Source organism: Lissotriton helveticus, chromosome 5_1 (genome assembly GCF_964261635.1).
Source record: "Lissotriton helveticus chromosome 5_1, aLisHel1.1, whole genome shotgun sequence".
NCBI lineage: Eukaryota > Metazoa > Chordata > Amphibia > Caudata > Salamandridae > Lissotriton > Lissotriton helveticus.
In genome coordinates this window covers 1,664,292,904-1,664,318,755 of record NC_136065.1, presented here as the reverse complement: position 1 = coordinate 1,664,318,755, position 25,852 = coordinate 1,664,292,904, and the positions used below count along the sequence as shown (strand labels likewise).

The 25,852-nt window shown below is 50.2% G+C and overlaps 1 protein-coding gene across 1 annotated transcript in view; it reads left to right on the top strand.

Moving 5' to 3' along the window:
* Positions 1-15,446, top strand: part of HAUS4 (HAUS augmin like complex subunit 4) — a 288,206-nt gene extending 272,760 nt beyond the window's left edge. Inside the window, exon 10 of the mRNA XM_078644887.1 lies at positions 13,734-15,446. Coding sequence (XP_078501013.1) covers positions 13,734-13,917 — 184 coding nt within the window. The 3' untranslated portion in view covers positions 13,918-15,446. The remainder of the gene's footprint in view (positions 1-13,733) is intronic.
* The last annotated feature ends 10,406 nt before the right edge of the window (positions 15,447-25,852 follow it).

Below are 25,852 nucleotides of genomic sequence, written 5' to 3'. Positions count from 1 at the left end.
CAAAATCAATAATTGGTGTTGGGTAGATGAGTCATACCATTGCCCCTGTGCCTTCTGCACTAATGCCCTAACGTAAAAAGATGCACTGCACTTGAGGCATTGCACTCCAGGCATTGCACTCCTTTACAAATTTTCTCATTCTAAAATAAAAAAATACTTGGGTATTGTCTATTCTGCTATATACTTTTAACTGCAGATTCCTCACCATGTGAATACCCCTCAGGCGCCAGACTGGATCCTGAGATTTTTCAGAGTATTGCTCCCATTCACAAGCAGGTAGCGTCCTACGACTCCTCGTCTGCCTCTTCCCGTTTCGGAAGTGGCATCGGAGAAGCATTCAAGTGCCACCTCTGCACGTTTATTTGTTACTTTCTTTCCATGCCTTTAGATGCGGATTGCAGAGCTTGCTCCCAAACATTAACTCATATTTGACAAACTTTCTTCAAATTCTTTTGACAGTATGCAAGGGAACATGCCCCTACCTAAGCCTTGTAGGGACTGTCACAAACCGATGTCTGATTCAGATCCTCATGAGATGTGTCTTTGGTGTCTACGGTCTTCGCACAACTCTAAGTCTTACAAGGACTTTGCCCTGATGAACGCCAAGGCGATCAGGGATCACTAGGGCAAACTCTGCTGCAGAACACCAATGAAAGTCTCGTAAGCCCTGCTCCTGGTCCAAGTTAAATGCATGGACCCACTACCTTGGGCGTTCCTGCAAAAGATCTTCTTTCCATTCGAAATTCTCAGGTAAGCAAAAAAAAAAAAGAAAAACAAGAAAATGAAGCAAGATTTCTCCCTGTCTCACCAGACCTGTGAGTGATGCATAATGTGTTGACACTTGCCCTATTACCTAACAGAAGGATGTGATGCGACACTTATGTGTTCTGTTTGTGTGCACTTCTCTAAGGCCATTGATATGGTCTACCGATTGCTGCTCTGAAGTCTTGTGGATGTCCAAGTGCCTCTCTGTCTCCTACTGTGGAGTATATTCCCCAATTTATACTGATGAACCCTGAATTCCCAGGTCTATCGGTGATAATGCAGTAGATAGAGGCTTTCAAAGAAGCCATGTTGAGAATATTCAGCACCCTTTCTGATCCCTCTGTTCGTGCCTTTGGGCCCCTCTGATCGGAGGAGGTCTCCAATCAGATTATCATTGCCAGATCTATCCTGCACCTCTTAACCTCATGGCAGGGTACACCCTGACTCCAGGACCAAATACCAACCTGACTTTGATTCTGGCGACAAAATCCACACTGGTTTCTGCCATGTCCACTCCAGCCCTGACGTCAGAGGAGGACCCAATTGTTTTGTCAAATTCTGAAACCAAGTCAATATGACCACAATCAGTGTCGCGTTCTGCGCAACTTCGTACAAGACGTTGCCCTTACTTAGGAGCCGCTCACAAGCACTCCATAATCTTTTTAGTTTGGATTCTGAGTATAGCCAACCTGGCTTAGGCAATGACCATGGCGGTGATTAGGATGATGCATCCAGCTATTATTTACATAACCTTCTTATGGACTTACAAGAGGCCAGTGATTTGGGCACTTCCACTGTCACTGTGTTGCATTCCTCTAGTCCCTCGACAGAAGAATCTGCTGTAGTTATCAGGTGTGCCGCTGGAGGTTTATACTTACAGCTTCCATTGAATAGGTAAAAACTATGTAGACGATGGTTCTGCAGCCTGCTTAGCCTTCAACTGAGCCACTTTTACCTTTTAATGAGGCCCTCACGCAGCCATTATTGAGCACTTGGGGAAATCCTTGCTCTTCCCCGACTGTAAATAGGCAGGTGGCCAGACACCACAGACCTGCCCCTGGTGCCTTTGCTTTCCTTACTCCGCATCCACGCCTGAACCTAGTGGTCAAGACAGGGCATCTTCAGCACTGTAGAGAACCCTGGCTTGATCTTTTTGACACCTCCGAGAACGTCAGTACTTTTGCACGCTGTAGTTCTCTAAAAGATTCTCTCTCAGAGATGCATTCCTGCTAGAGTGGACCACCGGACGTCTATATGTCTTCCTGCTTTTGCCCCTTTACTAGAGTTCCAAAGATCAGGAAAACCAGGCCCAAGTCTTCTTCAAAGCTTTATTTCGATATAAAAAAGTATCTTAAAAGCACATAACAATTAATATACAATACATTTTTGATGAAAAAAAACGCTTCATAAATAGTTAAAAGACAAAAATAAAAAAACATTAAATCATTTACAGCTTTGAGTATGACTTTAAAAGTAAAAGATCACCTAGTGAAATTTGTCATGGGCCTTTAAGTCTAATCACCCATGCCCAACTGAGGAATTTTGCTACCCCACAGACCAATGAAGTATTAGGATCTGTCCGTAGGATTCTTAGGGCAGAGACATGGCTCCTAGCCTCAAGCTGCAGACAAACAGGTTTTAGCCATCTCGATCGGGGTTTGTTATAGGCGCTGCAAGCAAAAAAAAGGTGTGAAATAGTTTCTAGTGCAGCGTTACAGAATGGACAAGTGTCAGGTGTTTGGTGAGGGGGTTTCCACTTGGAGGTGCGTTCTCGTACCGGTAGGGTTCCCAATCTAAACTGGATGTATAAGGCCCTATCTTTAGGCTTTCTGATGAAATCCATGTAAGGTTCAAGAGAGTGTACTGTCTTGTGCAGACGAAACTCGTCTGTGAGTCTACCCAGGTTTTCAGCTCTAGCATCTTGGGCATCGACCCACAACCAATATGCTCGCTTGACCTCCAGTTTGGAAACCGATGCACCGGTCTCCCATGCGGCACTAAAACCAACAGCTCTTAACAGCTCCTTAACCTTTGATAGCCAAACAATTGTATGAGACCCCGGCATATTCATAACTTCTCTAAGGCCGTCTGCGTAGCTAGCTAGCTCAGGTGTACGCCACAGACGAGCTCAATAGAGAAGCGGTCGGAGGGTTATGATCTCTTTAATAGATCTGCGGCCAAGGTCATGTTGGAGAGGTTTATTGGGCGTGCCCCTGGGTAGGGACAAAAGCTCCCTAAAAAAATTATTTTCAGCCACGACAAGGGAGTCGACATTATTAAAGCCCCAGAGCTCCGCTCCGTACAGTGCACTGCCTATAGCTTTAGCAGAATAGATCTCCAGTGCAGGAGCTATGGGTCTGGATAATGAAGATCTATGCTCCCTACCGATGGCGCCCACGACACGTTTATGGTTTAGGGTCATTTTTTCAATATGTGGGTTCCATTCAAGTTGATCGGATATCCTAATCCCTAAGTAGTCAAACAATTTAACACGCTCAAGTGGCTCCTCATTTAATGTGAGCGTACGGTTTGCTTTCCTACTGGGGTTAATGTAGAGGAGCTTTGTTTTAGAGGTGTTAATAACCAAGCCCCTTAAGCTACAAAAGACACAAAACCGATCCAAAAGCTTTTGGAGCCCAATGGGCGTTTTAGAGGCCAGTAGCGTGTCGTCGGCAAAAAGCATCGCAGGGACTTTAACACCAGCCAAGCTGGGGGCGTCCGCATCGATGTCAAATAGAAAGGAGACAACCCCGTTTACGAACAAAGAAAAGAGGGTCGGTGCCAGGACGCATCCTTGGCGGACACCTCTGTTAACCGGGATTTTAGCCATTTTCTGCTCCTGCGTGCCCCACCGGATGCATGCATACGTTCCGTCGTGCATGCGGGCCAACAAGTTCAGAATGGGCAATGGAAACCCCATCTCCTGCAGAACCCTCCACAAACGCTCTCGGGGGACCAGATCAAACGCCGTCTTCAGGTCAATAAAGGCCAGGTACAGGCCGCCTTTACCATTGGATACTGTCTTCCAATGGAGTAATACCAGCCTAAATGCCTGTCGACGGTGCCTGTACAAGCCCTAAAGCCTGCCTGGAATTGGGAGATGATGTTATTCTCCTCCGCCCAGGAGAGGATCCTTTCCAAAAGAACCCTGCCAACCACCTTCTGACCAGCATCGATCAAGCTGATTGGACGATAGTTGGCAGGGTCACCCCTTGGCCCCTTCTTATAAATAGGAATCACATCAGCCCCCTTCCAGGAGCTTGGGACTGGGGACCCAAGGAGAAGGGCGTTAATCAAAAGGGAGAAAAACTTGGCCCACTGCTTGGGGCTGGCGCAGAACAGGTCGCCGGGGATGCCATCCTGGCCTGGAGTCTTGCCTTGAACAATTTTGTTAATAGCTGACTCAACCTCTATTTGTCCTACAAGATCAGTGGGGATCGCGGTGGCGATTAAAGGTGGTGTACAATATACAGAGGGCTCGCTACTATCGGGTACCCCTGGCCCTTCATACAATCTCCTGAAATGTTCAAACCAGTCCCTATCCGTTATATGATTGGGTAATGGTTCGGTATCACCATCATTTGCTCTTCGAACTGAAGCCCAAAACCGCTCGCCATTTTTGGATTGGCTAGCTGCTTCAACTCTTCCCAATGGGAATCATCCCAAGCCCTCTTTGCCGCCAATAGTGTTCGCCTGTAGACTGCTCGAGATAAGCGAACCTCGGCTGTATCACGGGTTTTGATGGCCCTTATCAATTTAGATTTGACCCCTCTACATTCTTGATTGTACCACTTGGCTGTGGATTTCCTACTCTTCAATTGACTAGACCCGCGAGAGTCAAGGAAGAGAGCAGCCATCTTGTCAATTGTCTCCGCAAAGACCACATCAACCTGGGCAAGACCTAGATCGTTAGTACAAATTGCAGAGAGCTTCTCCGTTTGAGCTCTTGCGATCTCCCCCAGGGCGCTGGTCTTTTGTTCATTAATGGCAAATTTTTGCCATTTACAGAATCTTTTGCAGTTTGAAGGTGCGATTTCTCTGGTCGCCAGCGTTGGTCTATTAGTGGGCATGGGCTTCCCCTCAGTGATGAAATTCCGCAAGCTAAGAGATAGGGGATTATGGTCACTATGGATGGATGGAATAACTATCATGTCTGACACATATCTCCACAGCCTCCTGTCGACCAAGATATAGTCTATTCTGCTGGGGCAAGTAACCCTGTTATAAGTGCAAGCGCCCGCAAAATCAGATGGCGTGCGCCCATTCACAGCAACCGATGCGTGCTCCATTACCAAGGCATTTAGTTGAATTACGACTGGTGTCCATTTTTTAATTGGCACAGTCGTCAATTGTGGAATTCCCCATCTCGCGTCCTCATCTGAAAAACCTACCGCGCCGTCAACTGCCAGCGGTTCAAAGGTGCAATTGAAATCGCCGGCAATTATGGGTAGAGAGTCTGGGGGGCTAGAATGGAGTGAGTCTGCTAGCAAGGAGATGGTTGGCGATTTACCCCCTCCTTTCTGGCCTCTGGCATATATATTAAAGAGCTCCAGAATCACTGCGGCTTGAGGAACCCGGATCGTTAGCCTCATCATATCAGGAGAGGTCCTATAATGGTGGATTATTTTGCAATTTGAAGAAATACTGACCCAAATTAACAGGCCACCAGACGGGCGACCCCTTCCAGAAGAGATGGCTGGAACGTAAAAAGTGGAATAACCAGACTTGTACACAGGTTCAAGGCACCAAGTTTCTTGAAAAATGCACAGGTCATACTTTCCAATTAAATCGTTCCAGTCAGGAAGTAATAGTTTTTTCCCCAGGCCCGCTATGTTCCAAGTGATGATATTGGGATAACCATTTTGGCCATTGGTGTGTATTAAAACAGGGTCTTTGCCACTATCATCAGTTAGATCCGGATGGGATGTGTTGTCAGGTACTATGGGATTCTTTTGTCCGCATTTGCCAATACCTGTCGGGGCAGAGTGGTCCTCATCCATCATTGAACACATAGTGGAGTTAGAGCACTGGGCATTAAAATTATTAACCCCGCATGACGAGGGAGGCAATATAAGAGGTAGGTTGTCAAGACGTACTGGAGACCTAAAACGACTTCTGACCGTTTTGCCTAATACAGGAGATGGAACAGGGAAGACCAGAGATTCCTTTTCCTGTGCCGGGAGTCAGTCGACAGCTTCCAATTTGCTGTACCGGTTATGACAGGGGATAATGGGGGTAATGAACTGAGGGCCAAACCATTCTCCACTGTACTGATTGCCGCCTTGGTGGATCCTCCCAGCTCTTCGTTGTATCAAATTCCAACCCTCTTCATCACAACGTCCCCAGCTATGGAGATTCAAGTCCCTGTGTACCTCACGCCTCCTCCCTCCGCTAGCCTGGTTAATATCCTCATCCAGCTCCAACCTTTATCTGACTGCTCCACAGGCATGTAGAAGTAGGACAGAGGTCTGGCCACAATCGTAGTACCGTTGTTTCGGGAGACCCCCAAGCAGATATGCTCCACAGTTCGAGGGTCCTCGAAGGTTACTACTACACAATCTCCCTGTATTCTTTTCCTGTTATGTCCCACCCAAGGGACTCTCTCAACCATTAAGATATTGCTATAGATATTTTGTGGTAGGGGATGATTGTTGTCTAGCCAGTGGCATACCTTGTTTTTAAGTGCCCAAAAGGGTTCTGTAGTTGAGGTGGCCAATTCCGGAACCCCTGTCAAAACTATATCATAAGGACAGGCATCTGGCGGTAAGTTAGTATTGCGACGCTTCTGGGTTTTTTCATGGTGGACTAGGTCAGGAATTAAAGCGGGTGTAATAGGACCATCTGAATTTATTCGGTTGGTGGACTCATTTGCTACTGGGGGTTTGGCACATGATTTGTTGCACTCAGGGTTAGGGAGATTTGGCAGGGGGGTTTTAGGTGTTATGTCTTTCGCTACTGATGGACATTTGTTCATTGATTGGGTATTACTGGCTGGGACAGTTGTATGGATTGCCCTTTTAGCATGGTTAGTGTTCTGGGATTTTATGATCTTGTGTAATTCCTCAAGTTGTTTTTCTATACCGTGGAGCCTTACTTCTAGAGGAATGAGTAGGGTTTTAATGAGTTTTGTTAGGGTACAAACTAGGGAATCATCCTTTGCTTCTATGGCTCCTGTACTATCGGTTATGATGCTATCTGCAAGAATGTCAGCCAAGGTATTATCCAAAATGGTATCATCAAGGATGCTCAGGGGTAGTTGTAGAGTTACAGATCGATCCTCTTCCGTGCCAGTTGTTATTCGCCCAGTTGATTCCCTCCCCTCCTCTATGCTACCCCTAACACTGGTGTTATCACTAGAGCTCCCTCCCTTTGCTAGGTTATCTTTCCTGGCTCCAGAGGTAACAGTATTAGTGCGCTTAGATTTGGGAATGGCCCCCTCCCGTTTCCCCCTCTTTTGAGTAATACTGCTCTCAACTTGAGTGTCTACTTGAGTGTCTACTAATGAAACTACCAAACTAGTTTCTGAAGGGGTCGAGGCCTGGGGATCGAGGGACAGTAAGTCTTGAAAAGCTGGCTGTTTACAGATAGTATTATGGACCTCAGCATGGGTCTGCAAAAGATTAATTGTACTTAGGGTGTTATCAGGGGTGCGTGCAGAGGCAATATGGCCCATGGACGACCTTTTAGCTAGTGCAAGGTCTTGAGAGACCCTTCTTTCCATTAATACAATTCCTTGATCGATTAGGGAATTAGTGCGTATAATGAAATCGCCCAAAGTGCCCGTCAGCTTTTTGCCTCCCGCTGCAGCCATGCTTCTTGTTTCACGAGTAGTCATTACCCTTATCAGAAATAACAAGGGAAACAAGAGAAATAACAAACAAATATCCCTTATAGAATAATTTGCAGAATAGCAAATGGTCGACAGTAAAAGTCCCAAACGTAGATTAGCAAAAGGGGCAGGTAAATTTGGGCGTGCTTACAGTTCTGATGTCCTTGGCTTGGGTTTGAGATCCAGGGTCTATGGCCCAGTCCAGTCTCCTCAGGCCTCTGAGGGCCACAGAGGGCCCGCCCTTTGCCCGGGCTTAGCCCCGGCGCGACCCGCGCGCGATCCCGTGAAGTGGGGGCTGAGCGTTGATTTATACGCCTCCTGGCGTGAATGCGGGTGTAGGTGGCTTCCGGCCGCAGGGTCTTGTGGCTGTTGTAGCCCCTTTGGTCCCCCCCCCCCCACTGCGGCCGCGCTCTGATGATGTGGAGCACCGGATGCAGGAGGAGACCGTGTGCGGCGGTGCAAAATATACAAAATATCGCTAGCTGGCTCCCAACTGTCCTCTGGGCAAGTGCAGGCGTCCGAGTGAATGGTGATGGCAAAGGCAGCAATCTTTCAGCAACAAGGTAAGACCCCCAGCAACAAGGTAAGACCCCGCACCAGATAGCTGTTAGGGGCTCCAGGTAGTAGTTAACGGCCCCCGCCTCACCAGATAGCAGTTCGCGGCTCCTGCCGCCCAAGGAAAAAATCTGTGGCTACCGCGGACAGGAGCCCTACACTGCCTGCAGCACTGGCTGCCTTGGAGGAGGATTTGCAGCTCCCGCCGCACCATATGGCAGATTAGGGGCTCCGGACTGCTCCTGTTAGCAGTTCGCGGCTCCTGCCGCTTAAGGAGAAATGTTTGCAGGCTCCCGCCACACTAGAACATTACTAGCGGCTGCTGCCGCACTAGAAAAGCATTTGCGCGGGCGGCTTGCGGCTCTCCTCTCTCCTCACAAGAGTTCCCAATACGGCCGCGTTAGGAGAGGGTTTGCCGCGATTGAGGAGCCTGGCTCGGGGCTCGCAGGGGGTCACAGAAGAGCCCAAGTCATCTAAGTGGCTTTGGGTTGTACCAGGAGAGTGTGTTACGCAAAATATCTGCCCATGAGCATCTGTCCTTCAGTTCGGCTGCCACTTCAGGATAACCTTCATCACCACCCACAATCATCCTCAAAAACAATATGATTTAAACCCCTCGAGGATTGTCACAAACAGGTGTTGATGATGGAAGCCCATGAGGTGTGTCTCTGGGCTCTGGCTTAACTCTAAATTGTGCGATCATTGAGCTCAGACGAACCTAAAGGCCATCCAAGACCGAAGGCCAACCTATGTTGCAGAACACCGCAGAAAAAGTCAAAGTCTCTGTCAAAGTCGAGGGCACGGACAAGTTCTTGCTACTGAGACAGGTCTTGTGAAAGGTTGTCACCCGATTTCAAATCCTCAGGCAAGTCAAACTCAAAAAGGAAACCTAAGTAGTCAAAGCGTTACTTCCTTCTCCGGCCACAATCATCAAGAGAAGTAACTCAGACTTTAGGGTACGCCATGGTCTCGCTCCCAGTCTCCTGCTGCAGGAACCTATTCCTAGTTCTGCCTGAATTCTCAGGGCTGTCTGTCACACTGCAACAGACACAGGCCTTTAAAAAGCCTATGTTGCACATTTTTTGCACCCCTCAGATCCCTCTGTCATGCCTCTGGGCCCCAAGCAACCAATGAGGTCATTAGCTCCACTAAGGGCCTCACTGCGGCTAGACTGGTTACAGGCACCATACGAAATGAGCACATATCCCCAGTTGTAAAATCTCTCACATGGCTACCCTACGAAGCACAAATTCAGCTAAAGATTGCCGTTCTGGTGCTCAAAGCTCTTCACTTCAATACTCCCAGGTACCTGGCACAAAAACTTGAACTATTTTGTGGGGAGAGAGCATAAAGAAGCGTCACTACTTTCCTCTTGAAACCACCCATCTTTAATAAAAAGAGAACTTATCACCGAACCTCCTCCGGTGCTGCCCTAAAGATATGGAACTCTCTTCCACCGGAAGTACGCAGACTCTCCTCGACGACTGCGTTCAAATTGCAAGATAAAAGATTTCTAATGAGCAAATTCTATCCTTAAGGGGGCCCACTTGCTTGGTGTCATTGTTCCTGCTACCATGGAACCTCTATGTGATATGGCTCCTCTTTACTGCTTATTATTACCCCCTTCATTGCCCGCTTACACCTGTTTATTGTATTACTTTCCTTTTCCCACTCGATGTTCGATATTGCATTTATGTCCTCCCTTCCACCCTGTTGTAAAGCGCTCTGTAATCCTTTGGGATCATGTTCGCGCTATATAAAACTTTATAAATAAAGAAATTAGCCAGATTAGCACATGTTACCAAAGTCCGATCTGTCTCCAATCATGACTGTGCCTCTTGATACAGTACCTGTGTCCAGCTGACACCCAATTCTTCAGGTGCCAAGATCTGCGCTTAATTGCTGTGAATTGACGTTGGCACCGATGCCACCAAATCTCTGCGACCTCTGCTGATGACCCACCCATCTCAACCCAGTCAGACTCTGAAGACACGCTTCTGTTTGCACAATGTTTTCTAAACACTAAACCACTCAAGGATGTCCATCGAGATGAGAGCTTATTTTTGAACCTCCAGAAGGCCATTGGCCTTGATACAATCCCTGATACTGGTCTTCACTCTCCACCTGGCACATTATTGAAGAATTTGCATCCTTTGCCATAGTGAACAATAGAGCGGCAGATGTCCTCCACCTCCAGCTACCTTCAGTAGAGATAAAAACAAATGTCCTCACAGAGGGGGCAGACCTCATCAGAGCCTCTACTCCCCTTTAACGAGGACCTCACAGAAGGCCTTGGGCAAAACCGGGGTCTTACACCCACCCCTTCTGCCCACGCCCCTACCCGTCAACAGGCAGATTGATAAGTCATAGACTGGCACCGGGGAACCCATCTTTCCTCATCCAGCATCCACACCCGAAACTTTTGTGATACAAGCTTACTCTAGCATATTGATCCATAATCCTTTCCCAATAACACCTGCAGGCTGAGTCCCGAGGGTTGGAAACCTTTGAGAAAAGGATTTTCTCCTCCACCAGCCTCTTCCTCAGATCTGTGAACTCAAGTTGCCCCTTGGGCGTTAGTAGCACGTGTTGTGGGACATGTTGAGTGACATCTGGCCCCCAAACACTGATTACTTCCGAGCCAATCTGCAGCATGTAATATATGATGGCCAAGATACTTCAAAGTACATGATTAGGTCTGGCCTGGACCCTACCAACTGTTTGAATAGGGTAGTTATCACCAGTGTTGTGCTTCGATTAGTTCCACTTGCTTTTCCAGTGACGACCAAGCATCAATTATTGATATGCCATTTGATGGCACCAGTCTTCAGAAACAAGGTGGACTCTACCCTGGAGAGCTTAAAACAGAATTTGGTTACAGTGCTCTCCCATGTCCTTTCAGTGCCGGTGCAGCAGTTTCCCCAATAATAGCAACTTTTTCAAGACTTAAGAAGTGGCTTCCAGCAAAGGCAATGCCAATAGTTGCCTCAACAACATATCTACCAACCCTTTTGTGGTAGAAGTTGTGATCTGGCTGATAACATCCAAGACCTCAGGAGCGACGCGCTACTAAATCCTCTGCCCCTGCAAAACCCCTTTAGATTGCCCTCAGTGGTACATTATCACCCAGTTGGAGGCAGGATGAGTTATTTCCTCCATGGGTGGCAAAGCGTCACATTGGACGGATGGGTGTGACATATCATCCAGGATGGCGAAGCCCTACTCTTCCTATCCATCCCTCCAACCATGCCAACTACATCACAATAACTTCAGAGGACCACTTGGGCATTCTAATGAAGATGTTCAGGCTCTCTTGGACAAGGAAGCCATAAAAAGGGTGCCAGCATTAGAAATCGGAACTGCTTGCTACTCCTGGTACTTTGTGGTGCTGAAAAAGACAGAAGACTACAGCATATTTTAGATCTCCCCCATTGAATAACTTCCTCAAAAAGGACACGTTCAAGATGCTCACTCTGGCACAATTTCTGGCATGCATCCAGGCAAATTGGTTGGTCGCGTTGGATTTGCAGAATGACATTTTTCACGTCCCCGTTCTGCAGTCCCACAGGTGTTACCTGTGGTATCAAGGAGGTCACAAGCACTTCCAGTTTTCGGTGCTCCGTTTTGGTATCGCCAGCACCTTGTGGGTGCTCAAGAAAATGATGGTGGTGGACGCTGCACATCTTCGGAGGTTGGAAATACCAACCATCCCATACCTAGACGACTGATTGCTGAAGACGATCTCGCCTCAATCAGTCATGAACCACCTCCAGACCACTGCCAGCCTCTTAACATCCTTATATTTCTCCATCAATGTGCTTAAGTCACATCTGACTCCTTCACAGAGGCTCCAGTTCATTGGAGCCATCCGAATATGGTGCTATTCCGGGCGTTCCCTCCGCCTTGAGTCGACGACATCTTGTCTAGGTTCTAGATGTTTCAATCTTTGACCTGAGTCTCAGTTAGGGCAGCTCTGAAACTTCTTCGGCTCTTTGTCTCCTGCATCCCGCTGCTGGAAAAAGCCAGGCACATTCGCAGGCACTGTAATTAAGCTGACTGGTCTGCAGATCCTGAGCTCCTAAGGACTCCGAAAGGTTCTGCAACACATGTGGTGGTTCTCCACAGCTTTCGAGGCCTGCCCTGCCCTCTCACCAGGTTTGAGGCCAGTATCCCTCGTGGGTGCCGCAGGAACCAAACCCTTGTGCACCACATCAACTTGCAGATGTAAAGGCTTGTTGGCTTCCTTCCAAGATGATTTTCAGGCTCCAAGTAGCCCCAACCTCGAGCATCTCCAGTGAACAGAACCTTCGGCCACACCGCATCGTGGCTTGCATCTTTTGGTGAGCTGTTTGAGGTCCTCTCATGACTCCAGTGCCTCCGGCCTGTGGGTCCATTTGAGGGTCACCTTTGCTTCGTTTGGGCTCCCCTGATTGCTCAGGCCTGCCTTGAGTCCCCTGCTTGTGGTGAGTCCCCGGCACCTTGCTGGTCCCAACACTGCACCTTCTTCGACTTCTCAATGCATTGTATTTGCCAAAGCTTGTTGGTGCTCCCGCCAGACACGACCCCTCCGCACTCAATGTGGGACAGCTCATACATGGTTCCTGGTCTTCCTCATCGTTGCCTGGTCCTCACAGCTGCAGAGTGTAGGTCCTAGTCCACTCCCCTGCAACTTCCGACATTGGTGGGCATTCTCTTCCAAATCTCCTGGTCACTCCTGAGTGACATAGACTCTGTCCCTTCTGCTTGAAAGTACCTCTCAGCTAGAATCCACCTTCTGATTCCATCGGACACTTTCTCCTTCTTCAGCAGCGGCACTTTCCTGAAGTCCTCCGTTGGTTTTGGCGGTTACCGACACCACTTCACAGCTATGCACCTGGCTTCCCTGGTGCAAGTAACGTGGCTACTAGGGTACCCACGGGTGGGGTGGCTCTCCAACCTTCTGTCTTACACACGGTTTCTACAGGGTCCACTAGGAAGGGTCCTTAATGTTTTTAAAAATCCAACCACGACTTACACGTTGACTTGTACAGAGAACGCAGTTGTGTTCCCACACTGCACACGATCTCCGTGGGTTTCCTTGTTATGCACCTTGGGTGGTTACTTGGGGGCCCAGCACTTCCACGTCTGCTAGACCTTGTCTTGACCCGAGTTGTGTTTCTTATACCACTTTCTTAGTATATGGTTTGGTCCCCACTGGGGTTCGCTGTGTATTTCGTGCTATTTACTTGATTTATTTGCAAAGTATTGTGTACATTGTGCATATCTCTGGGAAAGAGATATCTGAATGTGTTAGAGCGTATTATATAATAAATGCATCTTTTTATAAATACCTTTTGTGGTTCTTTATCACTTAATCTTTACATATAAGATTGTGTTCTGGTATAACAAGCTGCTTTACACTCCTTCTGCACTAAGGCTGCTCTCCACAGCTACCACCTAGAGAGCTTTCTATGGTTGTCTAAGACATCCTACATCACAATAAGGGTTGTCTGGACTGATGCAGGGTGTCTACTTACATAAGTGTACATCAAATACCAGGCCAGCTTCTCACAGTGCCCCTCTCATTTTCACTTTTGTGTTTCAGGTCTAGTCTGGAAAAGGCAATCCTTACCCAAGAGCAAGAGGTGATGACTTCTCGCATGCTGCTGCACCCTTATGAGAGCATGGGCCCCGAGTTTGAGTTGATAGTGAAGGAGTACGCACAACTGAAGGGGGAGATTGCCAAGAGCAAGTGGGCCCTTGAGTTACTTTGCAAGCCTTGTCAATGAGGAAATTGGCACAGTAATATGGACCACCTTCTAAGGAACAAAGATCTAGAGACGGTCTCTCTCTCCCCACTTCAGTGGGCAGCGATGAGGATCCGGACACATGGGAAATTAGAGGTGGGCCTCATGGACACGAGAGCCTCAGCTATCTTTGTCTTCTTAATGTGCATACTCCTAATTTACATAGGTATGAGGAGGCCTTCAAACTGCAAATGAGCGGCAAACCTCTGCAAGTGCACTCAGTGAGAAAATGTACAATGTGTTGCGTTTTTGTAGTACTAGTTCTTCAATGCCAGATGACTTCAGTCCAAATGTGCATTTTAGAAAAAAATAGTAACATTGTGTAAGATCCATTATATGTTGTCAATTCTATCATACATTATGGTTTTTTTATTTATGTCACCAGATTTACGGATTTATGAATCCTAATATTGAAGTTCATGTTGTTCCCATTATGTTTGCTAAACATAAATATTCCAAAATACACATGTCCTGCCTTTTGCAGCACCTGGGGTGACCCTATAGAACTTTCTCAAGCCTTTTATCGTTGACTGGGTTAGCAATACTGTGGAAGAAAGCACAAATAAGTAATCTGTTATTTGGTGTGTGGATATTTAGGGAGAGTATAAAATAATAGTGAGGCAGGTGAATATACAACAGGATGTTGATGAGCAGGTAACTGAAAGCTGTGTCTCTTAAAGTGTACTCTTAATCTGTATGGCATTACTTAAATTACATTTACATTCATTCAACATCTTGTCTGGTCACAAATTCCTCTTGGATTCTTTAGCTCGGTATTATTTACTCTGAACTACTTAGTCTCTGACCCACTACTACATGAAGGTGTGTGTCCCTCTTTTCCACACTGTAGCTCTAGTTTTTTGCATTAAACACTATGCGTTTTATATTGCGCCATAAATTACTTGGTACTTAAGTGTTTCAGGAGTCCAAATGAACATTAAAGGTGCCTTTTTTTGTTTACATGCAGGTACGTCTTTTTATAACCATACATTGTTCAACTACACTACTTCAATGCCGTGTACAAGCATTTTGTTTTTGCACATACTCATGACAGCTTTATGGTATGTTCATCTGACTGTTACCCTATATGCTCCCTTCAGTATCGAGGACTAAATTAGAACCCGCCCTATAGTTTTCCTTGTTTTGAATATTCACTTTTTTTTCTTCACCCGTCACTGGTAACTGCCTTTAAAGAAGCAATAAAAGAGCATTCTGCCTAGAGCATTTATGCTGTACCTCTGAATATTTGTACTGAGAAAATGCAATGAAATCAGCAATAAAAGGCCATACATGAGAACGCATGATTTGTTGTCAAATCTGGTTATAATCTGAAAAACAATACATCCAAGAATGGACTTACAACATAAACATTGAATATATATATATTGCAAAAACATTTTCTTAACGGATTGCATTGATGGCATGGCATGATTTGCATTGTAAAGTAAGACCATATATGATACTGAAAAATATAACCGTATATTTTTTCAAAATAAAGACCTGCCTTTAAATTTGGTTTTATACTGACCTTTAAATCTGGTTACCCAAATTCACACATACTATTGCATGTAATCTACTTTTCCTTTTAGGAGAAATAACAACTCCTGTAAAGTATTCCATCTTTGAGCGCTCTAATTCTTGAGGAACAGAAATTACCCAATTACCAAAATCTCTCAAAGGCTGACTGACACTAACTATACGGGATGCAGTTGCCTTGCTGTTAAAATTTCTAAGAGCACACCTGGAAGGTGTCTTAAGCATGACTTATCCATGGTTTGAAAGTTGACATTTACTGGATTGAGAAAAGGAATCCACAAATTGATTCTTCACCTGAAATGTAATTTTAAATTGGTTGCTCATAACTTGATCAGGAAAAGGGAGCTGTTACAGATAATGTGGACATTGTGAGAAGGAATTGTTTCTGACACATCCAGCTCTGAAAAGTAGTTTTAACAACTATTTAAACAAGCATTTGCAATTCAATAGGTCTCGCATTAGGAAAGTGTGAGCTATTGGTATTGTAAATGACACATTTTTTTAATATGTGTTGGCTTTGAAAATATATAAATTAATAGCATTGTTATTCACAAAGCCAATAGCTTACACTTTCCTAATGCGAGTCCTATTGGCTATGGCAATGCTTGTTGGTAGCAAGCAAGGACAGTGCTGTTGTGGTGCTGAGTGATGCTGTTGTGGTGCTGAGTGATGCTGTTGTGGTGCTGAGTGATGATGTGGTGGTGTCCCAGAGTGATGTGGTGGTGTCCCAGAGTGATGTGGTGGTGTCCCAGAGGGATGTGGTGGTGTCCCAGAGGGATGTGGTGGTGTCCCAGAGGGATGTGGTGGTGTCCCAGAGGGATGTGGTGGTGTCCCAGAGGGATGTGGTGGTGTCCCAGAGTGATGTGGTGGTGTCCCAGAGTGATGTGGTGGTGTCCCGGAGTGATGTGGTGGTGTCCCGGAGTGATGTGGTGGTGTCCCGGAGTGATGTTGTGGTGTCCCGGAGTGATGTTGTGGTGTCCCGGAGTGATGTGGTGGTGTCCGTGAGTGATGTGGTGGTGTCTGTGAGTGATGTGGTGGTGCCCCCGAGTGATACCCCTGAGTGATGTGGTGGTGTCCCAGAGTGATGTGGTGGTGTCCCAGAGTGATGTGGTGGTGTCCCGGAGTGATGTGGTGGTGTCCCGGAGTGATGTGGTGGTGTCCCGGAGTGATGTGGTGGTGTCCCGGAGTGATGTTGTGGTGTCCCGGAGTGATGTTGTGGTGTCCCGGAGTGATGTTGTGGTGTCCTGGAGTGATGTTGTGGTGTCCCGGAGTGATGTGGTGGTGTCCGTGAGTGATGTGGTGGTGTCTGTGAGTGATGTGGTGGTGCCCCCGAGTGATACCCCTGAGTGATGTGGTGGTGTCCCAGAGTGATGTGGTGGTGTCCCGGAGTGATGTGGTGGTGTCCCGGAGTGATGTGGTGGTGTCCCGGAGTGATGTGGTGGCGTCCCAGAGTGATGTGGTGGCGTCCCAGAGTGATGTGGTGGCGTCCCAGAGTGATGTGATTGTGTCCCAGAGTGATGTGGTTGTGTCCCAGAGTGATGTGGTTGTGTCCCAGAGTGATGTGGTTGTGTCCCAGAGTGATGTGGTTGTGTCCCAGAGTGATGTGGTGGTGTCCCAGAGTGATGTGGTGGTGTCCCAGAGTGATGTGGTGGTGTCCCAGAGTGATGTGGTGGTGTCCCAGAGTGATGTGGTTGTGTCCCAGAGTGATGTGGTTGTGTCCCAGAGTGATGTGGTTGTGTCCCAGAGTGATGTGGTGGTGTCCTAGTGTGGCATGCGGCAGTGTGTGGCGTGCGGCAGTGTGTGGCGTGCGGCAGTGTGTGGCGTGCGGCAGTGTGAGGCGTGCGGCAGTGTGAGGCGTGCGGCAGTGTGAGGCGTGCGGCAGTGTGAGGCGTGCGGCAGTGTGAGGCGTGCGGCAGTGTGAGGCGTGCAGCAGTGTGAGGCGTGCAGCAGTGAGTAATGCAGCCGCGTGCAGCAGTGTGAGGCATGCAGCAGTATGCAGCATGCAGCAGAGTGAGTAATGCAGCAGTGTGAGGCGTGCAGCAGTGTGAGGCGTGTAGCAGTGTGAGGCGTGTAGCAGTGTGAGGCGTGTAGCAGTGTGAGGCGTGCAGCAGTGTGAGGCGTGCAGCAGTGTGAGGCGTGCAGCAGTGTGAGGCGTGGCGTGCAGCAGTGTGAGGCGTGCGGCAGTGTGAGGCGTGCGGCAGTGTGAGGTGAGGCATGCGGCAGTGTGAGGCGTGAGGCAGTGTGAGTAATGCAGCAGCGTGCAGCAGTGTGAGGCATGCTGCAGTATGCAGCAGTGTGCAGCATGCAGCAGTGTGCAGCATGCAGCAGTGTGCAGCATGCAGCAGTGTGAGTAATGCAGCAGTGTGAGGCGTGCAGCAGTGTGAGGCGTGCAGCAGTGTGTGGCGTGCAGCAGTGAGTAATTCAGCAGCAGTGTGCAGCATGCAGCAGTGTGCAGCATGCAGCAGTGTGAGGCGTGCAGCAGTGTGAGGCGTGCAGCAGTGTGAGGCGTGCAGCAGTGTGAGGCGTGCAGCAGTGTGAGGCGTGCAGCAGTGTGAGGCGTGCAGCAGTGTGAGGCGTGCAGCAGTGTGAGGCGTGCAGCAGTGTGAGGCGTGCAGCAGTGTGAGGCTTGCAGCAGTGTGAGGCGTGCAGCAGTGTGAGGCGTGCAGCAGTGTGAGGCGTGCGGCGGTGTGAGGCGTGCGGCGGTGTGAGGCGTGCGGAGGTGTGAGGCGTGCGGCGGTGTGAGGTGTGCAGCAGTGTGCAGCATGCAGCAGTGTGCGGCGTGCAGCAGTGTGCGGCGTGCAGCAGTGTGCGGCGTGCAGCATGCAGCAGTGTGAGTAATGCAGCCGTGTGCAGCAGTGTGAGGCATGCAGCAGTATGCAGCAGTGTGCAGCATGCAGCAGAGTGAGTAATGCAGCAGTGTGAGGCGTGCAGCATTGTGTGGCGTGCAGCAGTGTGTGGAGTGCAGCAGTGAGGCGTGCAGCTGTGTGTGGCGTGCAGCTGTGTGTGGCGTGCAGCTGTGTGTGGCGTGCAGCTGTGTGTGGCGTGCAGCTGTGTGTGGCGTGCAGCTGTGTGTGGCGTGCAGCTGTGTGTGGCGTGCAGCTGTGTGTGGCGTGCAGCTGTGTGAGGCGTGCAGCAGTGTGAGGCGTGCAGCGTTGTGAGGCGTGCAGCGTTGTGAGGCGTGCAGCGTTGAGGCGTGCAGCGTTGTGAGGCGTGCAGCGTTGTGAGGCGTGCAGCGTTGTGAGGCATGCGGCAGTGTGAGGCATGCGGCAGTGTGAGGCATGCGGCAGTGTGAGGCGTGCGGCATTGTGAGGCGTGAGGCGTGAGGCAGTGTGAGTAATGCGGCAGTGTGAGGCTTGCAGCAGTATGCGGCGTGAGGCAGTGAGTAATGCGGCAGTGTGAGGCTTGCAGCAGTATGCGGCGTGCTGCATTCTGAGGCGTGCAGCATTCTGAATTCTGAAGCATGCAGCAGTGTGAGGCGTGCGGCAGTGTAAGGCGTGCAGCAGTGTGAGGTGTGCAGCAGTGTGCAGCATGCAGCAGTGTGCGGTGTGCAGCAGTGTGCGGTGTGCAGCAGTGTGCGGTGTGCAGCAGTGTGCGGTGTGCAGCAGTGTGCGGCGTGCAGCATGCAGCAGTGTGAGTAATGAAGCAGTGTGAGGCGTGCAGCATTGTGTGGCGTGCAGCAGTGTGTGGAGTGCAGCAGTGAGGCGTGCAGCAGTGAAGCGTGCAGCTGTGTGTGGCGTGCAGCTGTGTGTGGCGTGCAGCTGTGTGTGGCGTGCAGCTGTGTGTGGCGTGCAGCTGTGTGTGGCGTGCAGCTGTGTGTGGCGTGCAGCTATGTGTGGCGTGCGGCTGTGTGTGGCGTGCGGCTGTGTGTGGCGTGCAGCTGTGTGTGGTGTGCGGCACTGTGTGGTGTGCGGCACTGTGTGGTGTGCGGCAGTGTGAGGCGTGCGGCAGTGTGAGGCGTGCGGCAGTGTGAGGCGTGCGGCAGTGTGAGGCGTGCGTCAGTGTGAGTAGTGCGGCAGTGTGCGGCGCGCGGCAGTGTGAGGCATGCAGCAGTGTGAGTAATGTAGCAGTGTGAGTAATGCAGCAGTGTGAGGCATGCAGCAGTGTGAGTAATGTAGCAGTGTGCGGCGTGCAGCAGTGTGCGGCATGCGGTAGTGTGCAGCATGCATCAATGTGAGTATTGCAGCAGTGTGCGGCGTGTAGCAGTGTGCGGCGTGTAGCCGTGTGCGGCATGCAGCAGTGTGTGGAGTGCAGCAGTGTGCGTCCCTCCCTACTACTGTATAAGGTGTATAGCGAATTTGAGAATTATGGTCTTGATCAAAGTAACGCACTATGCATTGATGGCAACTTGCACTTTATGTCAAATTCAATAAAGTTTGTTTAAAAATAAAATAAACTGTCTCAACATGTCTAATAAGAGGATGTGGGAGATCTGGAGCTTTCAGTTTCTGAGCAACTGTTTAGGACAAGCAGCAACAGATCCATTTATTCACCATAAAGTGGATTCAGATTGGGGCGTGAAGCAAAAAGACTTCCAAACAGACATCCTTTCCTTCACCTCGAGTGTCCTCATACTGGTTCAAAATGCAATGCTGAAAACAACACTAAGGAAGAATAGATGTGGAAAACAAAGCTGTTCATACTCTGGGAGGTCAATAGCAAATGAAACCTAGACCTCCACTTACCTCCACTGCTACAATTAGCAATAATACACAAGGTGGACTGACTGTGAGGTATGAATAGAAAGTGCCGCCACAAAAACCTCATACCATTGTGCAAGATGCTCTGTGTCTGCTTGCACTGCACAGTGAGGCTAAGTGTTGCCAAGTGTGCTCCAGAGCGAGATTTACAGAGAGGCTGGATTAGTCGGTCCGCTTGATGAGTGGAGGTGAGAAACTTGTGAAGCAAAGGAAAGAAAGGAGGTATGTGCATATGAAGGAGAGTGATAGCAATGCACGGCGGAGGACAGAAAGGTGGAAAATCTAGTTGAGGTCACCTGAGATCTCCTCTAACTTGGCCTGAAAGTGCATGGCACTTTTGAAGCAAATGCACTGTGTGTAGCACCAAGGGCTGGAAGACCATGTTAAGCCCGGCATGAAATTGTTAACTGTAAGGAGGAGGTGAGCCGGATGATGAAGCTGAATGTGATAAAAGAGTGGTGTACAAGTTGTGAAGAAGGGCTGCATTGTGAAACTGACCGAGGGGCCTAAAGACTTGCTTAAGAAGAGTAAGAGACACCAATGAGAGTACACAATAGCGTGAGAGGTAACGTGACAAGGAAAACGTAAGTAATGTACTGTCAATTGCAATAAAAAGCAGCAGATGCAGGCCTAGACCTGGTTGCACTACGGCATAGGAGTGACACAGAAGTCTGCAATTACTGAAGTCAGCTCAAAAGATTTGTAGAAAAACAGTAAATGTGAGAAGCAGGCAAGAGTCAATTGTAGCCGGACAAACAAAAGTTGATGGGACAAACAAAAGTTTATGGCGAAGAGGAGAGAAAACCCCTTGAATTCCCAGGCTAGAGGTGCCTTAAATAACCAGCTCTCGGCATTGCTGTGGCGGGGCGGGAGCGCATACCTTTGAAGTCTGGTGGGGGGGGGTGTCAGCCTTTGAAGGTCTGATGCGAGGCACAGACAAATGGTGGTTTGTGACATGGCTGGTTTGTGCACGCGCATAGTTCACATGAACTGTGTCTAATCCGCCGTTTTGGCAGACTTTTCGACTGCTTACTAGAATCTCGACAAACAAGCAGTGCTAAAGCAATGCTTTAGGTCGAGACCTAAAAACCAGTCTGCTTTTTATAGGTGTGGAGGGAAACCTCACTGGTTACCACCACATTAGGCTTTCTTTTTTGGAAGCAGGGATGGAAGGTTTACACTAGAGGGGCAACATAAGACACCAAACACAAAATTAAGACGTTGAAGCCCTCTAACCTTAAATTAGGAACTTCTTCAGTATCCCATACAAGGGAATTGTAGGGAAATTTCCAGTGCAGAGTGACACATCCGTATATGTTCTTAATACTGAGACATGGGCTTAAACAAAAAGAAGAGTTAGTTGAATTTGTACATTGACAAGGAAAGTGGCATTATAATTCCTAATAAAAGAGAGGATTCTGCTTCCAACAAGTCTTCATCCTATGTGTCTTGTGCTTAGATTCGTGCTAGCACTAGCTTTCCTCACCACAGGCACCTCTAGTGGGTAACAGGGCAGTGTTGGGATGTCTCTAGATTCATGGCCAGTGGTGTGCGGTGGACTTCCTATGTACTTGAATTGTAAGTTGTTGTCATTCTTCTCTCCTTCCTTCTGTTTGTGTTCTCAATCTATGACCATTCAGTGGTCTCCGAAGCTTATGTGAACAATTGAGGGACATGACATCCAGGTTCCTGTTCTCAGCGGTATTGCACATTGTACCTGATTTGCGCAACTCCTGTACTTGACGGCACTCCACATCAGAGGGGGCGAAAGTATTCAGGACTGTTTAAGAAGGGTTTTCACTTGTCACTGGCATTCTGTCATAGTAAGTAATGATTGCTATGATGAATATGATAACGGCAATGCCTCCCTTACTGATATTCCCATTACATGTTGACCATCCCTTTGAAATCCATCCTACTTACAGATGTGAACTCATAACGTGATCTTCTTGGAGCTTAGATATTCTACAGAGAAGTTGTGGCAAGATGAATACTCCGCTCACTTTGAGTTGTGTGAGTAGTCTGGTGCCTGTCAGAGGGGTGCGGATTCGGTGTGCTAAGATAGGACTGGGACAAGGAATTTAGATGTTTCTTACAAAGAATAGTACTCGATCATGTGTAACTCTGTTGTCAACAAATTATTTCCTGGTGTTAGAAAGGCGTTCCCAGGGGAGGCAGAAGATGTCTGACTGACCACCCCGAGACCTACCTCTCCTTCTGGAGTTGGCCGAGCGCCGTCGAGGGGCCTCTTTGGCGAGGCTCCTCTCTTAGAATCGTAACAGTTGAGCAATCACACCACTACAAAGGGACACCACACAAGAGGGTAGATTCTTAGAGTATTTATCAGAAATAAAGGTAGGTTCTCTCAGCAATATGTACAAACGGATGGAGGGATCCTTAATGTCTCGGTAACTGTGGGAAGGGGGGTAGCGGGACAGTCTTAGTACCAGCCTGGCACGGGGATACCCTACGCACAGCTCTCAATCCTCGAGCTGGGGGGTTCCGCAAGGTCGAGCCGCGACGTCGTCAGCAGGGCTCCGAAGATGGTTCAGCGAGGTCGGGCCGCGACAGCGTCAGCAGGGCTCCGAGGATGGTTCAGCGAGGTCGGGCCGGCGACAGCAGGGCTCCGAGGATGGTTCAGCGAGGTCGGGCCGCGACAGCGTCAGCAGGGCTCCGAGGATGGTTCAGCGAGGTCAGGCCGCGACAGCGTCAGCAGGGCTCCGATGTTCCGTGAGGATCTTCTTCTCAGCAAGTATGGGGGCCGCGACCAGGTCAGCAGGGCTCCGAGGTCCTAGGGTTCCAAGTAGCGATTTCTTCTCAGGGTCAGCCGCGATTCAATCAGCCGGGCTCTCGACTGCAGGATACAACTGCTGACCCATTCCAGAGCTGCCCCAGATATAGGTCTGGAGTCCTTTGATGTCCGGACCGTCGCGCCTGGGGGTCAGAGGGGCCGGGATGAGAGTGTCCAGACACCCAGTAGGGGGGTGGAGCCAGCGCCCAGGGAGGCCAGAGGGCGATCGAAACCAGGCATCCGGGGACGGCTGGAGGGCCATTGAAACTCCCCTCCTCCTTGATCCGTCAAGTGGCCGCTTTACCACCTGGTCGGATCTTGGTGCCTCGATGTCGGGGCTTCGCTGGGGCTGAGGCCACGGGGTCCGGACGTGGAGGGCCCAAGATGAAGTCGGGCCTGAGATGGCGGCCCGGGGTAGGGGCCGGACCCGCAGAGTGGGGCGAGTAGGGGTCGCCGTGTTCCTGAGGGGGGGAGCCGGGGGTCGCCAGAAGTGGCGGCTCTCGTTGAAGTTTGGAGAGGGTAGCTTCAGGGGGGAGGTTAGGGGTCGATGCCGTCCAGGGCCCGCCATGCGGGAGGAGTGGGACCACACCACGAGGCCGGGTCCAACACACGTCCCCCCCAGCTGAAGGCAGGGAGAGTCACCCATCTTCTTGGGGGTTCTCCTCGCCGAGGCGGAAGAAGCAGGACAGGCAGTCGGCGTTGGCATCGTCGTGCCCGGGGCGATGTTCCACAGTGAAGTCCATCCCTTGTAGGGAGATGGACCATCGCAGCAACTTTGGGTTCTCTCCTCGCATCTGAATCAACCACCGCAAAGGCAGGTGGTCAGTTTGCACCCGGAAGTGGGTGCCGAAGACATAGGGTTGGAGTTTCTTGAGGGCCCACACCACGGCGAAGGCCTCTCGTTCAATGGTGCTCCAGCGTTGCTCCCTGGCCAGCAGACGTCGGCTGATGAAGGCCACAGGTTGATCGACTCCTTCGGGGTTGATTTGGGAAAGGACCGCCCCGACACCGTGCTCCGAGGCATCGGTTTGGACTACGAATTCCCGGCTGTAGTCGGGGGCTTGGAGCACGAGGGCGGTACACATCGCTGTCTTCAGAGTCTCAAAGGCGGTCTGACACTCGGGTGTCCAGTGCACCTTCTGTGGCTGCTTCTTGGAAGCGAGTTCAGTGAGGGGGCCCACAATGCTCCCATAATTCTTCACGAAGCGCCGGTAATACCCAGTGAGCCCTAGGAAGGCTCTGACTGCTGTCTGGGTGACCGGGGGCTCCCAGGCCATGATGTCGTCGATCTTGGGTTGAAGGGGAGCCACATGGCCGCTCCCCACTTGGTGTCCCAGATAGGTCACGGACCCTTGGCCGATCTGGCAATTGCTTGCTTTTATGGTCAGTCCGGCCCGTCGGAGGGCCGTCAGGACCTCCCAGAGGTGCTTGAGGTGCTCGGCCCAGTGGAGGCTGTACACCGCAATATTGTCCAGATATGCGGCGCTGAACTCTTCTAGCCCTGCCAGTACCTTATTCACCAGCCTCTGGAAGGTTGCGGGGGCGTTTTTCATCCCGAAGGGCATCACCCTGAAGTGGTAGTGGCCATCGGGGGTTGAGAAAGCGGAGCGCTCTTGGGCGCCCAGGGTGAGTCCGATCTGCCAGTAGCCGGAGGTTAGGTCGAATGTGCTCAGGTAGCGGGCCGCCCCCAGGCGGTCGATCAGTTCATCGGCCCGGGGAATGGGGTGGGCATCGGTCCGGGTGACGGCGTTCAGCCCCCAGTAGTCTACACAAAATCGCAGTTCGGGAGTGGCGCCAGGGGCGGGGGCTTTTGGGACCAGGACGACGGGACTGGCCCATGGACTGTCAGAGGGTTCGACCACCCCCAGGGCCAGCATCTTGGAGACCTCCGATTGAATGCAGGTCCGAACTCGGTCGGGAACTCGGTAGGCCCGGTGCCGCACAGGCGGGCTGTCCCCGGTGTCGACATCGTGGACGCACCACTGGGTGACTCCGGGGGTGAGAGAAAACAAGTCTGTGAATTGACCCAACAGCTTTTGGCAGTCCTGGCGCTGTTCTGGGGTCAGGGCGGAGGAGAGGTTGACCCCCTCTACAGAGCCGTCCTTCTCGAAGGTGCTCAGGAGGTCCGATAGGGGCTCGGAGTCGTCTTCGGCCCCGCCATCAGTAGCCATCAGCAGGCTAAGTTCCGTTCGGACAAAGTGAGGCTTGAGCCTGTTGGTGTGGAGGACCCAGAGGGGGTTCTTAGGGGACTCCATGTCTACCAGGTAGGTGACAGGGCTCTTGCGCTCCACCACTTTGAAGGGCCCAGTCCACTTGTCCTGGAGGGCACAGGGTTCGACCGGGGAAATGACCCAGACCTGTTGGCCCGGCTCAAACTCAATGGAAGAGGCGCTCTGGTCATACCAGCGTTTCATCTCCTCTTGGCTGGCCTCGAGGTTGGCCTCGGCAAGTTCCCGGAACTTCTGAGTCTGGTTTCGGAGGGTCAGGAGGTACCGGTAGACGTCGGGGGAGCATCTCGGACTGCACCCTCCCAGCCGTCTTTGACCAGGCTGAGGGGACCCGGACGGGGTGTCCGTACAATAGTTCGAAGGGGCTGAACCCCAGGGACTTCTGAGGGACCTCCCGATAGGCGAAGAGGAGGCAGGGCAGCAACACGTCCCATTGGCGTCGCAAGGGCTCTTCCAGGCCCATGATCATCCCCTTGAGGGTTCGATTGAAACGTTCCACCAGTCCATTACCCTGGGGGTGGTAGGGGGTCGTAAACTTGTACGTGACCCCGCACTGTTGCCACAGGGACTTCATGTATCGGGAAATGAAGTTCGTACCCCGGTCACTGACGACCTCTCGGGGGAAGCCCACCCGGGAGAAGATCCCCATCAGCGCCCGGCCCACC